At 33.6% G+C, this 15,466-nt stretch overlaps 2 protein-coding genes across 4 annotated transcripts; one reads left to right on the top strand and one right to left on the bottom strand.

Annotated features, from left to right (window-relative positions):
* Positions 1-6,663: 6,663 nt before the first annotated feature.
* LOC107851836 (zinc finger protein 4) lies at positions 6,664-9,655 on the bottom strand. 3 transcript variants are annotated; one of them, XM_016696930.2, is made up of 2 exons: positions 9,455-9,655; positions 6,664-7,658 (listed from the first exon to the last, which is right to left on the bottom strand). In XM_016696930.2, the coding sequence occupies exon 2, from the start codon at positions 7,586-7,588 to the stop codon at positions 6,842-6,844; it is 747 nt and encodes a 248-aa protein (XP_016552416.2). In that variant the 5' UTR covers positions 7,589-7,658; positions 9,455-9,655; the 3' UTR covers positions 6,664-6,841. The 3 variants fall into 3 exon arrangements, with proteins under 3 accessions (XP_016552416.2, XP_016552418.2, XP_047256483.1); XM_016696932.2 differs by having other exon boundaries at positions 9,568-9,652; XM_047400527.1 differs by lacking the exon at positions 9,455-9,655 and adding an exon at positions 7,798-7,934.
* A 4,140-nt stretch (positions 9,656-13,795) lies between these two features.
* On the top strand, positions 13,796-15,351 carry LOC107849544 (ubiquitin domain-containing protein 7SL RNA2-like). Its single transcript, XM_016694098.2, has one exon. It carries the CDS (start codon positions 13,856-13,858, stop codon positions 14,699-14,701), a length of 846 nt encoding a protein of 281 aa, XP_016549584.2. The 5' UTR covers positions 13,796-13,855; the 3' UTR covers positions 14,702-15,351.
* The last annotated feature ends 115 nt before the right edge of the window (positions 15,352-15,466 follow it).

Here is a 15,466-nt window from a genome sequence, read left to right as displayed (position 1 = left end):
AATGAGCTAGAAGATTAGACTATTTACCGTGTATATACTTTAGTTCTATACTATGGATGTGATAAGAGTTTTTTACACAAATAGTCCCTGATATTTGAGTATAGGTCTACTTTAGTCCTTGATGTTTTATCATGAGCTTTTATGGTTTTTCCTTAATTTGTAAAAGTTAAGCACTTTTAGTCCAACGAACGGAACATCAAGACAGGCCATGGAAATTTGGAATTAGCAACATTTTCAAGCGAATAGAGTAAAAATTTGTCTAGATAGAGATCTTTTTTTTCTATCGATTTCAGTACTAATCATAGAAAAATCTGAAGGTCCATGCAAGCGAACTAGTGTAAATAAATCTATCAGTAATGAATTATGAAATGCATCGCAATTGGAGGAAAAAGGATTTAGACAAGTAATTCTAGTCGCAGTTGTCATTTAACTTGGGAACTTAAAACTACTTGTGATTTCGTCTGTTGGATCGAAAGTGTTTAACCTTTGTAAACTTAAAGGATCACATGTACCAAAATTACATAATATAATAGGGACAAGTATAGACTTATCCCAAACTTAAGGGACCATTCATGCAATGGGTTATGGGTGTGATGGATAACCACTCATTGCCTAAATTATTTTCTTTCTATATAATAAATGTATACTACTATTTTGTATTTCTGTTGGCTTTTTGGGAGATACCTAATATATACTATGGATGTTTTTTGGCAATTTACAAAAAAATAATTAAAAAAAAAAGTGTGAAAAAAAAAAAAAACTGCTAAATATAGAATTTAAAAAGCCAATTTGTATATTGTGTAAATGGAAAGTTAGCTACCCATATTTGACTAGGCTCAAGATTTAATTGTTAAAAAAATTTATTAAGTATCCAATTTATAGTGAATAAGAATAACCATAATTAGTGACATCAAAACCTTGAAAGAAAATTAAACGTGTTATTTAATTTAACCTTTTTTCACCAAGACCAAGTATAATTGCTATCTTCAAATATTTTTAAGTCGAATTGTCACGTAGTACACAAATTACCATATAGGTGACAAGGTTATAACCCTATTTATTCATTAGATGAGTAATTAATAGCCATTTTTTTTTTCTCGAGGTGTGGAATTGAAAATAATAAAAAAAAATTCAGACTATAAAATATCTTGTGTTTGAATCCTGAATATGAAAAGAATTTTATCAAGAATATAGCCTCTGAAAATAATGTGTGTAATATATAAATTTAAATTTAATCAAATTCGAACATATATATATCGTATACCAAATAAGAAACATAAAATAAATTTGCTATTTTACCCGAAATTTAGGGAAGAATAACAAAGTCAAACATGGCACGATGATGACATCAATTATTACATCCAATACATTAATTAATTAAATATAAGTTATAATTTAGTTGACTTATAAGTTATAACAAAAATGACGACCAACAATATCACGTAGAGATATTTTGGTTCATTTTGTTTTGTGTTTTTTTCTTCTTCTTCTTTTTTTTTTTTTTTTTTTTGTTGAAACACCCAAAAAAAAATAAAAAAAATTAAGCAACTCATTATAATAAACCTAGCACTTTATTAGATTATTATTATTCTCGAGTTCAATTGCCTTTTTTTGTTTTCATATTGATAGCCGGCACAATTTTTTATGCACTAGTATTTATGTAATTAAATGAAGTGGACGTGCTATAAATGTAGATATTATTTATTGCCAAAAAATATAGGTGTGAATATGTGCCTGTATATAAAGCGTCTGTTATGTGAGGGTCTGGTTGAAGAAAGAATCGGACCATACAGAATTCTTGTTTTTGTACAAATAATTATTTTTACGGTTTGAATTTATGGCCTCATAATTATATGATACCAACTTTATGAGTTATTGTATATTCTCTTAGCGGTGCATGTTATTTCCTAGATAATTTTTAATTTGTAATATTCAGCCATTTTAATTTATATTTGTTATATTCTTATTAGTTCTGTGTCAGTAGTCTATCGAAAACAGCCTCTTTACTTCATTTGAGGTAGTGTATGATCTGCGTATATTCTACCTCTCCAGACCTTACTATGTAAGAATACACTGGATATACTGTTGTTGCTGTTAGCCATCTCAGTTTATATCGAAGCTGTATCTCATTTATGATATTCCATATTTTTATAAAGTTATATTTTGTTAGTATTCAAATCCATTTTCATAGTATGTAAGTGTATCATGAGGTCTCGAATTTAAATCTCAATGGAGATAAAAATACTAGGTAATATCTTTTCATCTATCTTAACCTTGATGGATAGAATTGTTTGATATTTGTTGTTGGTAGGAGGTGACAATTATTTCGTTGAAGTAATTGAAGTGCACACAAATTGGTCCGAATACTATGATTGTAAAAAAAAAATCTATTTTCCTCTTAAAAGTATATAGTAGTATATGTACCTAATGACCAACATGGATTTTGGTGCAGTGGATAGGGTTGCTCCATCCTTAACCAGAGGTCGAGGATTCAACTCAGGATATGAAGAAAATTCTGTTGGGAGCGCTGCCACCTTAATGAGCCCTGCAATGAGCGATCCGGATTAGTCGGGGCTTCAATGCGGACACCGAACACCAGATGAGAAACAAAAAAAATATGTACCTAATGTCTTATAATATAGCCTCCCCTAGTAGTATACTGAGCTCTAAAATCATGAATATATCAACTTTCAATTTCTTCTTCATTAATGCACTATAATATTCTACGTTTTTTGTGAGTCATTGTTCCATATTTTTTGATTCTTCGTGTGAGTATTTCTTTAAACACGAGCGCTTTGAATTTCCTCCTACCGTTCTCATACGTGTCTTTGCTCTGTCATGCATGTCCTGAATCGATCTCGTGTGCGTACGTCACAGGCACCCCTTTAGCCTTCAAGCACCTCCACAGATTCTCCCCTAGGACTTTATCATATCCCTTCCGAGATCAATGAATACCATGTTGAAGTCCTTTTTCCTCTCCCTAAACTACTTCACTAATCTCTTCATGGGGTGAATGACCTCGTTAGTCGAATGACCTGACATGAAATCGAACTGATTCTCGGAAATAGTCACAGTCCTCTTCAGCCTTAACTCTACCATTCTTTTCCAAACACCCTATAGTTGTTGTAACTCTGAATGTCCCAATTGTTTTTATATAATGGAATCATCGTACTCCATCTACAAGCTTCTGACATCTTCGCCGCCCTAAAAATAATATTAAACAACCTCGTCAGCCACTCCAAACCTGTCCCATCAGTACTCTTCCAAAAATCCACCGAAATCTCATTTGACCCAGTCACTCTACCCCATGCATTCTGCAAATAACCTCCTTAACTTCCTCAACCTTGATACGCCTAATATAAAAAATTAGATTCACTTTATCTCTTTGTTATTTACTTTGTTATATTTTCATGTACAACAATGTTTATATAATTCTATTCAAATTCAAAGGAGAAAAGGTCAAAAACTACATGAGGTATATGAATATCTTGAGTTCATATGCAATCTATTAAGTAGATCTTTATTTATTTATTTTTCTATTAAAAGAAAAAAAAAGAAAAAAAAAACACCTGGGGAAGGGAATTTCTCTAGAAGGTCTATATACACTTTATTTTATATTTTTAAATCATGTAACTTATCAAGTCCTAAATAAATAATTAAATCATGTCCTTACTGTATTTCTTATTCAAGATTGGAAAAAAATTGGACCATTGGTTTGTCTTTTTATGATTGCAAATAAATGTTACATCATTGGGTTATATGATAATTGCATTTTTGTCCTATTTTTTTGTTGTGCCAAATTAAAGAATCCTTGTTCAAGATAACTATTGAAATTCAAAACTCGTGATAATACAATTCGAATTGTGATAGTGTTCAAGAGATAACACAATCGCATGGTGATCAACGTGGTTTGGCATATCACGATGGAGCTAGAGGGGCGGGAGGGGTTTTTCGGGAAAATTCTACCTATATATTGAAGTTTCATATGGTTGAAGATACACATATGACTGAAGTTCAGTCATTTTTACCTGAAATTCAATATTTTTTTGTCTTAAGTTCATTAAATATGGCTTAAATTCAGTCATATAAAACTTCAGACGTGTTTTCTACTCACGTCTTAAGTTGTTCCGACAAATAAAAAATATTATGACTGATTCAAATAAATACCGATATACAAACAATGTACGGATTGTAATTTTTACCTATGTTGCTCGAACTCGTCAAAAATGTCAATGGGTGCGTGTCGGATTCGTCAAAATTAGTGTATTTTTAAAGAATCCGACACGAATACGACATAAAAAATGAAGAGTTCGTGCAACTTAGATTTTTACTAGTATATCAAAGTCAACAGGTGTGATACAATCACTATATATGCATACATTGACAATTTGGGTTTGATTATACAGTTAGAAAAAGCCCAAAACATAGTCCAAATTGGAATTTGATGACAACATAAGTATAGTCACACCCTTTCCCGGACCCATGCATGACGGAAATAATTCCCGATGCAGTATAGTTGGACCGTGCATGATACTCTCACCTCATACGAGTCCTCATTTAATTCTTTCGAATTCATTGAGTCCTTTCAATTTAGTCGCGTTTTCATGTTCCAATCGAACAATTTGTTTCTAAAGTGGTCCTAGGTATACTTACTTTCCAACCCATGTGAAAATTCTATTTGTTGTCAAAATCACTAGTACTGCATGAAGAATATCTAGGACCAAAAGGGCCTACACTTTTTATTTCCAACTTGTGCAAAGACTTTCCTAGGATTCTCCAAAACCAATGCACTTTCGAGGATCCGATACAAATCTGAAAACATTTTTTGAAGAGTCCGACCAATATAGTCGATAATAGAAATTTCCTAACTAGTACAAGAACCTTCCTAGGAGTAGGGGTGGACGTGGTATGGTATATACCGAATTACCATACTGAACCGAAATTTTTGATACTGTGTTTTTTGGTATTATGGTATTTGATATGTATATGGTATACATTTTAAATTTTTTTGGTATATGGTATGGTATTCGGTATTTACAAATGACATATCAAAATACCGAATACCATACCGAAATATATATAGTTACATAAGTAACTTTTATATATATATATACACAAAAAAAAAAAAATACTTAGTATTAGTATAAAAATATTTAGACATTGAAACTTTTGTTACTCTATCTTGATTGAAATGTCTTTTTGGTGTAATTGACTAATAAAAGGAATTGTTTGTACTTCTTTTTCAATATTTCTATACGTGTAATGCATATTTATGATACAATTAAGACATGTTCTTAAAAAGTCGAAGTAATAATACTCTAGTATATGAGTATATATTATCAAAGTTAAATAAACTATGGTTACCGATTACCATACTGCAAAATACCGAAACCAAACGTCAAAATACCAAATCATACCGAATTAATATGGTATGGTAATAGTATAATATTTCTAAAAATCGAATACCGAAATTACCGTATCAAAGTTTCAAATACCGTACCATACCATACCATGCCCAGTGGCGGATCTACATAGGATCCAGGGGTTCATCCGAACCCCCTTCGTCGAAAAATTATACTATTTTTACTCAACTATATCCGTAGTATCAAGATTTCGACCGCCCGGTCGTTCTTATAGATCTCGATATGTTTGGCTAACTACGATGGAATAGAGCCATTCTAAGTAGAACCCCTTCTTACGATGGATCAGTCATGTAAGAGCCCCCAGCCCTTTCCTTACGATGATTCATGCCTTGCTCGTGCCGTAAGAATGTCGTATGCAAATGAATTCACTTTTGGTATAGAATAAATGGGCGAAAGCCCGATGCATCAACTTGCGAGGGGTTGTGCTTGGCTACTTGCTTAGGTTTCCATCTATTGTATTTATCTACATGGGAATGAATTCGTTCGTCAAACCCGCCATTTGTATGCACCCGAACATGTTCAATCGACCTTCGGCATAAGCGACTTCGTACTGCTATAGGCTCTAGTTAGGACTTAGATATGAACACCCCCCTTCGTTAGAATCCACCCTAAAATTTCTTAGTAGGGGTACAAAACGCGATCATAACAGATAAGTCGAGACCTAACAAAAGAGGTAAACCTGAAGTCTCGCGAAAGACTAGGTCCTTACTAAACGATCCACTGCCCGAAAGCCTTATCATTGGAAGGAAACTGCACGATTAGCAGTGAATAGGATCAATCCTCCATATTCTTCTCTTCGGCATAACTGGTAAGCAGCATACTACAGCACTAGACCAGTCCACTAACTGGAAGATTCAAGGCAAGATCATAAGTGGGGCAGGACGGTAGCACACCTCCTAACATTTCCCAGGTAATGAAAGTAGATCTCGATGGTATACGTGCTATGAAAGTATCCGATTAACTAGCCTATGAAAGTATCCGATTAACTAGCCTAGACACCAACACACATACACACACAGAGAGTTATAGTTGTTGATAAAAGGGCAGCCCGGTGCACTAAAGCTACCGCTACGCAGTCTTACCTTGCATTTCTACCAGAGGTTGTTTCTAGGGCTTGAATCCGTGACCTCCTGGTCACATGGCAGCAACTTTACCAGTTACTCCAAGGCTCCCCTTCAGAGTTATAGTTGTCGATACTTAAAAGTAATGCAATCTTATAAGGAGGAAATACAAAGTATGATAACAGTTACAAGTCATAACTAATACATTCAAATTGTAAAACAATCATTTGATGTCCCAATCACACTGGCCTGAGAAGGCATTGTGCATAGCATATCCACACATAGGACAATATATATGTCACTGTACAAATAAAACATGAAAGCTAAATGATGTTGAGCTACTTGCTGTCAAATATCTCAAAGCCTCAGTGTGAGGTCTGGTGCAATTGGTTCATCTTTTTCGACGTATGGAGTCAATGTCACATTTGAACATCCAGGGAGAGCGAAATTAGTGTGAGAGGTACTGGGATTTGTCACTTGACGGAAACTGCCAGGCCATAGTACTAACTGATCAGCAACATCATTCTCCATGTACAAAGGTGGACTCTGGCGATTATCATACTCAAATCTTGCGCTTGTTTTGAAATCGAGTGGCCTGATTGCTGGTGCAGACACCTGGTGTAGTGAAGCATGTGCTTTGATTCCTAATGACCTTATTGTAGATCTGTGTAAAGGCAAAGTCGCTAAATTAGCATACCTTCCTGAGAAAACGCCCATTCTCATAGCACGTTTTGCTAGTATTCGCTCTCTTTTATGTGCATTCTGGTGTCCACCAAGTGCCTGTGAACTATAGAACTTTCTCTGGCAGAAATTGCAGCTAAAAACTCGTTGAAATCCTGGTCCTGATACTGAAGTTTGTGTAGTTGCAAGTTCATTGCTGCTTTCACTTGTACTGGATACTGAAAAACCGCCTATTGAATCCTGGTTAAGAGACAAGTCAAGAGACACAGGTTCGGAATTCAACTGAGTGAAATCTATAACGCTGTTCTTTGAAGGATCCGCGAATGTTTCACCCACGCATACGTTGGAAGCTACTTGGCTAGTAATATCAGAATCATCTTCAAACAAGGCCTCAACTTCAAGATTGAATCTTGGTGTTTGCATTTTTGGTTAAATATTAAGAACTTGTGTTATACTATCTAACGATCAATCAAATCAAATTACGAACAATGTCCTGCATATAACAACAAAAAGGTGTTGGTTAAGTAGACATATATATACTCTTATGTTGAAGCAAATTGTGTAAAGCTTGCTGATGAAACAAATTCAACAATCAAACTTCTTTGTATTTTCCTCAGTGATATAGTTGAAACCTCGCGAATTCTGTTAAATTTTAGTCCATAGTATGACCTATAGATCATCGGATTGAGCTGTGGAATCGGGCAGGCCACCTACATAACACCCCTCGTGATGCGGCCTTTCCCATATCCCTGCATGAATGCAGGATACTTCATGCACCAGACTAGAATTTAGGTTCACTATGTTATTTAAAGTCCTAACATGTTAGAACTTGATGAAACAGGAAGAAGTACAACACACTATCAAAGAGAGATTCTATTACAAATCACGAAAAAAAGGCAGTTCGGTGCACTAAAGCACCCGCGCTATGCGCCACAGGGGTGTATTCTACGCAGCCTTACCTTGCATTTCTGCCAGAGGCTGTTTCCGAACTATTATAATCACAAAAAGATTATGATATCTGCAGTTTAATATAGGACCATCCGGTGCACAAAACATGTCACGTTAGCAGAGTCTGGGCAAAGGCCGCATCACAAGGGGTGTCCGTGATGTTGACAGCCTACTCTAATGCAAGCACTAGTGGTTGCTTCCCTAGTATAGCAGGAAAAAAACAATGGATCACCACACCAAAGTGAGACTTAACACCAAGATCTACCATTTTGGAATCACTTTTCGCAGGACTATCAACGCCATATGTATGGTCATTGAGAGCCGGAGATCATAGGCGCGGAGCTAGAAGGTCAGCTATGGGTTCGATCGAACAAAGTAGTTTTAGTCCAAACTCCAAAGTATGTATTTGTATAAAGAAATCTACTGAATATGTGCAAAAATTAAATTTGAAACCTAGTAACTAACACTTGATATCGCTATCCTATGATTTACTGGTAAAGTTGCTGTCATATGACCAGGAGGTCATGGGTTTAAGCCTTGGAAACAGCCTCTAGCAGAAATGCAAAGTAAGGGCGCGTACAATACACCCTTGTGATGGGGCCCTTCACAGACCCTATGCATAGTGAGAGCATTAGTGCACCGAGCTGCCCCTTTTTAACGTTCAAATCCTAGCTCCACCTCTTTTAAATGTGAAAAATATTTTACAACTTAGTGAGTGCTAGTTTTTTTCTACCATCCAAAACTTTATCAACTAAGTCTATTGACTCAATATAAGGTTATTAATTCTATACATGCAACAACAACAATTACTATAATAAAGGCTAAAGGAATTCTCAGTATAACTAACTTCCACAAAAGTATCTCTAATCTACGTTGCTCGAACTTTTCAAAAATATCGACAGGTGCATGTCGGATACTCCAAAAATAGTGTAGGTTTGAAGGATCCGGCACGGGTACAACAACGTTTTTGGAGAGTCCAAGCAACATAAATTAACAAAACTCATTCAATTGTTCTAGAATTTCATCTGAAAGAAAATTGCAATAGAATGATGAATTTTTTTTTCTTTAAGTACTATTAAATTTCAACATTTCAAACAAATTAAGGACTAATAAAGAAGACATAATAAGGTAATTAACAAAAAGCTAGCATATTGAAAATCTAAGCCACTAAAACCTTTATGTTGCTTGGACTCTCCAAAACTACTGTCGCGCTCGTGTCGGATCCTCCAAAAATACATTACTTTTGGACGATCCAACACGCATGATCTATCGCGTTTTTGAAGAATCCGAGCAACATAGAAAAAAACTATAAAAATAAAACAACAAATTAATCAAACTAACCAGCTTCTTCTAATTGTTGACTTGTTGTAAGTAGTAAATTAAAACTAATGATAGGACTTCATCAAGGACAAAATATGATGTTTAATTTCTTAAAGGGACATTTCAAAGTATACCTGAAAAAGGAAACTTTGGGGAATTGAAGAGTGGAGTTGTAGGTATCTTTATTATTTTTTTTTTATAATAATGTTTAAATTAATTTAAATTATGGGAAAGCTAAAGACGATGGTGGGACATTAGAGAGTAGAGAAAAAAGATGGTTATAGTGGGTATTGGAATTTAATAAAGAGTATGATTAAAAAAAAGTACAACATTTTGTTATAGTATATGAAACATGACATGACTTTGATTGTAAGTTTGTTCAAATTTTGGATCTATGTTTCAACAAAAGAATTTAAAACATATATATATATATATATATTGACATAGTTAAAAAAAAAAAAATTTTGTTGTTACTAATTGCACTTTTTATGTACATTACTTGTAGACGGTTGGACGAGGTGGAATAAGGAAATGCAGCTCTATCTCTAGAACCTGGCGAAGTCGTCATTAATAAATTTTCGAGCAATAATATCAACCAATAGTTGCAAAAGATTATAACGCACATGAAGATTCCGATGAAGAACACACGTTTAGAGGGTTGGACGAGGTGAAATAAGGAATAATGCAGCTCGATCTCTAGAACCTGGCGAAGTCATTATTAATAAATTTTCGACCAATGATATCAACCAACACATGCAAAAGATTATAACGCACATGAAGATTCCGATGAAGAACACACGGTTAGAGGGTTGGACGAGATGAAATAAGGAAATACAGCTCTATCCGTAGAACCTAGCGAGTTCATTATTAATAAATTTTCGAGCAATGGTATCAACCAACACATGCAAAAGATTATAACTCACATGAAGATTCCGATGAAGAACACACGATTAGAGGGTTGGACGAGGTGAAATAAGAAAATGCAGGTCGATCTCTAGAACTTGGCGAAGTCATTATTGATAAATTTTCGAGCAATGATATCAACTAACACATGCAAAAGATTATAACGCACATGAAGATTCAGATGAAGAACACATGTTTAGAGGGTTGGACGAGGTGAAATAAGGAATAATGCAGCTCGATTTCTAGAACCTGACCAAGTCATTATTAACAATTTTTCGAGCAATGACATTAACCAACACATGCAAAAGATTATAAAGCACATGAAGATTCCGATGAAGTACACGCGGTTAGAGGGTTGGACGAGGTGAAAGAAGGAAATGCAGGTCGATCTCTAGAACTTGGCGAAGCCATAATTGATAAATTTTCGAGCAATGATATTAACCAACACATGCAAAAGATTATAACGCACATAAAGATTCCGAAGAGGAACACAAGCAAAGTTATTGCTCAAATATTGATATATTTAGTCAGGTCAATTATAACTTAGACTTGACTTGACCTGATAGTGTAAAGATTCTTTTTACGTTTGTCCACAAATAGAGATGTGGAAATTATTCTATGTTTTTTGAAGGAATAATGCAAAACAATTTATGAGAGGTATTCTAGTACAACTGTACAAGTCATTTCATGTGTTTAGTCCCACAAAAGATTCTTGTACAATAAAGAAAATATGTCTTCCACTTTTAAAGGTTTCACATATGTTCCCATGTCTCTAATTACCATAACATGTAGGAGTACAAATAATTTCATTCATTCACTTAAAAAAAAGTTGAAGGGGAGTTTTAACATAATTTGTAAAATTGGTTTCACGTGATTAGGAGGTTATGAATTTAACTCGATAACGAGAGTTTTAGTGTACTGGATTATCTTTTGTTCACTTAAGAAGGGGAGTTTTAACGTAACTTGTAAAGTTGTTCTCACGTGATTAGGAGGTTATGAATTTAACTCGATAACGAGAGTTTTAGTGCATCATATTATTTTTTGCTAACTTAAGAAGGGGAGTTTTAACATAACTTGTAAAGTTGTTGCCACGTGATTAGGAGGTTATGAATTTAACTCGATAACGAGAGTTCTAGTGCACCAGATTATTTTTTGCTCACTTAAGAAGGGGAATTTTAACATAACTTGTAAAGTAGTTGTCACGTGATTAGGAGGTTATGAATTTAATTCGATAACAAGAATTTTTGTGCACCAAATTATCTTTTGTTCACTTAAAAAGGAGAGTTTTGACGTAACATGTAAAGTTGTTGTCACGCGATTAGGAGGTTATGAATTCAACTCGTGAAAACGATCTCAGATATAACGAAAGTTTTAGTGCACCAGACTATCTTTTATTCACTTAAGAAGGGGAGTTTTAATGTAACTTGTAAAGTTGTTGTCACGTGATTAGGAGGTTACGGATTCAACTGGTAAAAGCGATCTTACATATAACGAGAGTTTTAGCGCACCACACTATCTTTTATTCACTTAAGAAGGGGAGTTTTAACGTGACTTGTAAAACGGTTGTCACGTGATTAGGAGGTTATGAATTCATCTCATAAAAACGATCTCAGATATAACGAGAGTACTATTAGTGCACCAGCCTATCTTTTATTCACTTAAGAAAGGGAGTTTTAACGTAACTTGTAAAGTTATTGTCACGTAATTAGAAGGTTACGGATTCAACTCGTGAAAACGATCTCACGTATAGCGAGAGTTTTAGTGTACCAAACTATTTTTTATTCATCACTTAAGATAGTTATTATATATAGTTATTTTTAATTTAACGTATTGTAGAAGATTATAGAAGCATCTTATTAGGGGTAAATAAAAAGTTTAAAATTAGAAAATTTTAAATATTGAAATTTTTGAAATCGGCTTCAAAAGAAAGAGTATCGTATAAAATAGACAACGAAAGTATATTATATTAGCGCGTTGGCTCAATTGGTAAGCACATCGAGTACTAAAAAACACTTTTAAATGCTAGAATTAATTTGTTAACAAACATTTACTTGTTGAATAGAAGTGTTGAAACTTATAAATGTTCGAAACAATTTTTTTTTTTTAATGAAATTTAGATGCCAACGATAATAAAAGATAATTTAGTACCCTTTTTAATCATTTTTCCAATTCATTATTCTGATTTTTCATCAATGTCCATGAATTTATATCCCCAAGAACATTTTTTAATATTTAACCAATCCTTAAACTCCACATCCTAAGTTAGTTTTTAAACTTTTTTTAATATAAAAATACTTTATTAAAAATATTTATTTGTCCCCCAAGTCCATCACAAGACTTACACGTGACACCGTAACACCCAACATTACTACTAATCACAGATTAATAAACATAATTTAGCCTTAATCCCAACAATTACAGACAGCTCCACGTTGCCCCGCCGGATGCCACGGTTCTCGAGGTGGTTGATTCTGACAAGGATATAATAAAAAAAATATCTTTGTTGAGCTTGTTTATCGTGAATTTAATTAAATAAATGAATTAAGGAAAAAAAAGAATCTTAATATCGAAAGTTAAATTAAGATTTATTTAATTAATTTTTTTACACACTCATTTGTTGTCCACTACCTAGAAAAGCACATCCACTAAACTTAATTAGTTTATTTTTCTTTGTTCTTTAAAATATTTAATTAAATGGTACTGATCCAAAAACTTATATATAATATATTAAGTTGAATACAAGTTTAATTTTGCTTTGATGAAGATAAGTTATTGTAAGGTAAAGCTAATTAATCAATTTAATTAAATAATAATTAGGTATACATTCTTCCACTAAGTTGTGGTAGTGCTTGCTTTTTTGTATATTTCACATGCTTTGCTTTTACTATCATACTTTAGGTTAATGAATTATAAATATATGGACCTCGTAAAACTGCGTTAAAGTTTGATAAATATTACTTTATTCTTAATAATAAGTCTGCAGTTCAAATTATAAAAATGAATTTTCATGTGATAAAACACACTTTAGCTCACTCTTATCCATTTAATAAATTTGAATTAATCGAATTCAAAATATTATCCCGAATGAAAAATGAAAAAAAAAAATATTATAAGGATACGATATTTTTTGAATTATTAGGTTGGCGTAAATATAGTGTACACAGGAGTTTTACTTTTTACCCATGTGTAATTAATTAATTCCATGTAACAACTTGTCCATTTGAATCACAATTATCTTGTTGAAAAATATTTTTAAAAATAAATAAATAGGAGAATATAAAATTGATTTTGTATTTTGAAAAATAAAATAAAATATGCACATGCAATATCGGTATATTGTTGTAACTATCCATAGATTTAGTAGGAAAATCTAACCTTTTTGAATATTGTTTCACCTATATTTAAGGTACCATATTATTTGTTAATTTAATTTTGAGTGAAAGATTTTTACGTTGTAACAGCAATAACATATTCAGTATAATCTTGCTCACGAGCGAGAGATCAGAAGATTTGTGTTAAATGGATGTGTTTTTTCAACCAACAAAAGGAAGGCCATTTGCAATTGAAGTTGGTTATTTTGACACAATTTTAGAGATCAAAGACAAGATTCGAAGAGATCAAGGTATTCCTATACCAAAACAAACCTTAATTTTCAAAGGTAATGTCTTAGATGACCATTTAAACGTTCATTATTCCGATATCCTCGACCGATCTCACATTCAACTGATCGTAGAATCTGAACCAGACAAGACTAACGCGGTCAAGACAGAACAGCCGTCGTCGTCTGTGACGAAGAAAATAATCCAACTCCTCCTGAGAATGCCAGCGTCCAAACTAGGCGTCATGGCGTTAGAGGCTGACGTCACGGATAGTATTTGGAGGGTAAAAGAGAGAATTCACGATATGGATGGTGTGCATGTGAGTAAATTAGCCATGCATGCAAATGGAATCGAATTAATCGATCATCATAGTCTTCAGCATTATGGAATTTCGAATAATTCAGAAATCGATGTCAGTATCAAGCCAAGTACTATCACTACACCAGCACCAGCACCAGCAACAACGACGACGACTTCTCCTCCAGTATCGTCGTCAGTGAATAACGGAAACGGATCGAAGAAATTACGAATTATGATTTTAACGAAATGTGGCACTAACAAAATTCCGATAGAAGTAAATCCTTTAGAAAATGTGGGACAATTGAAGAAAGAATTACAAAAATTGGAATTAGAGCTTCCACAAGAAGGTTATTTTTTTATTTATAAACAAAATGTGATGGATGATGATCGTTCATTTAGATGGCACCATGTTTGTCAAGGTGACACTATTGAAATATTTAATGGTAGTGTTACTGGTGGAGTTTAATTTTTATTTTTTTTTTGTTCTTGTATTTTTTTATTGGTTCAAAGTTTAATAAAAGTATATATATAAAAAAAAAAATTAAAAGTGTTTTAAGTTATAATTGTTGATTGTGTTAACATTTATTTGCACAATTTGATCAGTATTTATTAGGTCTTTCGAAAACAGCCTCTCTACCTCTCAAAGGTAGTGGTAAGGTCTGCATATACTCTATCCTCCTCAGATCTTACGTTTAGAATTACACTCGCACTTTTATCGAATTCGATATTTGTGAAGTGAATTATTTTAATTTATGTTGCATTTCATTAGCAAAAACAAATATTATGATTCAAATATGCCATAAGTTTCTTGAGCAGAGAGTCTATCGAAAACAACTCTCGACCTCACATAAGGTATAAGAGATTTGCAGACATTATCCTACTCATATCGCCACTTGTGAAATCACATCGATTATGTTATTGTTGTTGTATATACACCGTAAAATAGGTAATGCATACGCCCATCCTCTCAAAGCGCTCTCGTAAAATCACACTGAATATGTTATTTTTGTCCAGTTATCATTTACATAATTGTCTTTTAAAAAGAAAATATAACTTGCATTCGACGAACCGTTTGAATCGTTGAAAATCGGTCTACATAACCATGATGCACTAAAGCTCCCGCTATGTACGAGCTCTGGAAAAGGCCGGACCACAATGGTCTATGGTCTATGGTCTATCAGGAGACTGTTTCCCCGGCTTAAACCCACGACCTCTTGGTCATATGACTAAC

Source organism: Capsicum annuum, chromosome 12, assembly GCF_002878395.1.
Source record: "Capsicum annuum cultivar UCD-10X-F1 chromosome 12, UCD10Xv1.1, whole genome shotgun sequence".
NCBI lineage: Eukaryota > Viridiplantae > Streptophyta > Magnoliopsida > Solanales > Solanaceae > Capsicum > Capsicum annuum.
Note: the sequence above shows the minus strand (reverse complement) of the source record. Positions and strands in the feature narration are given on the sequence as shown.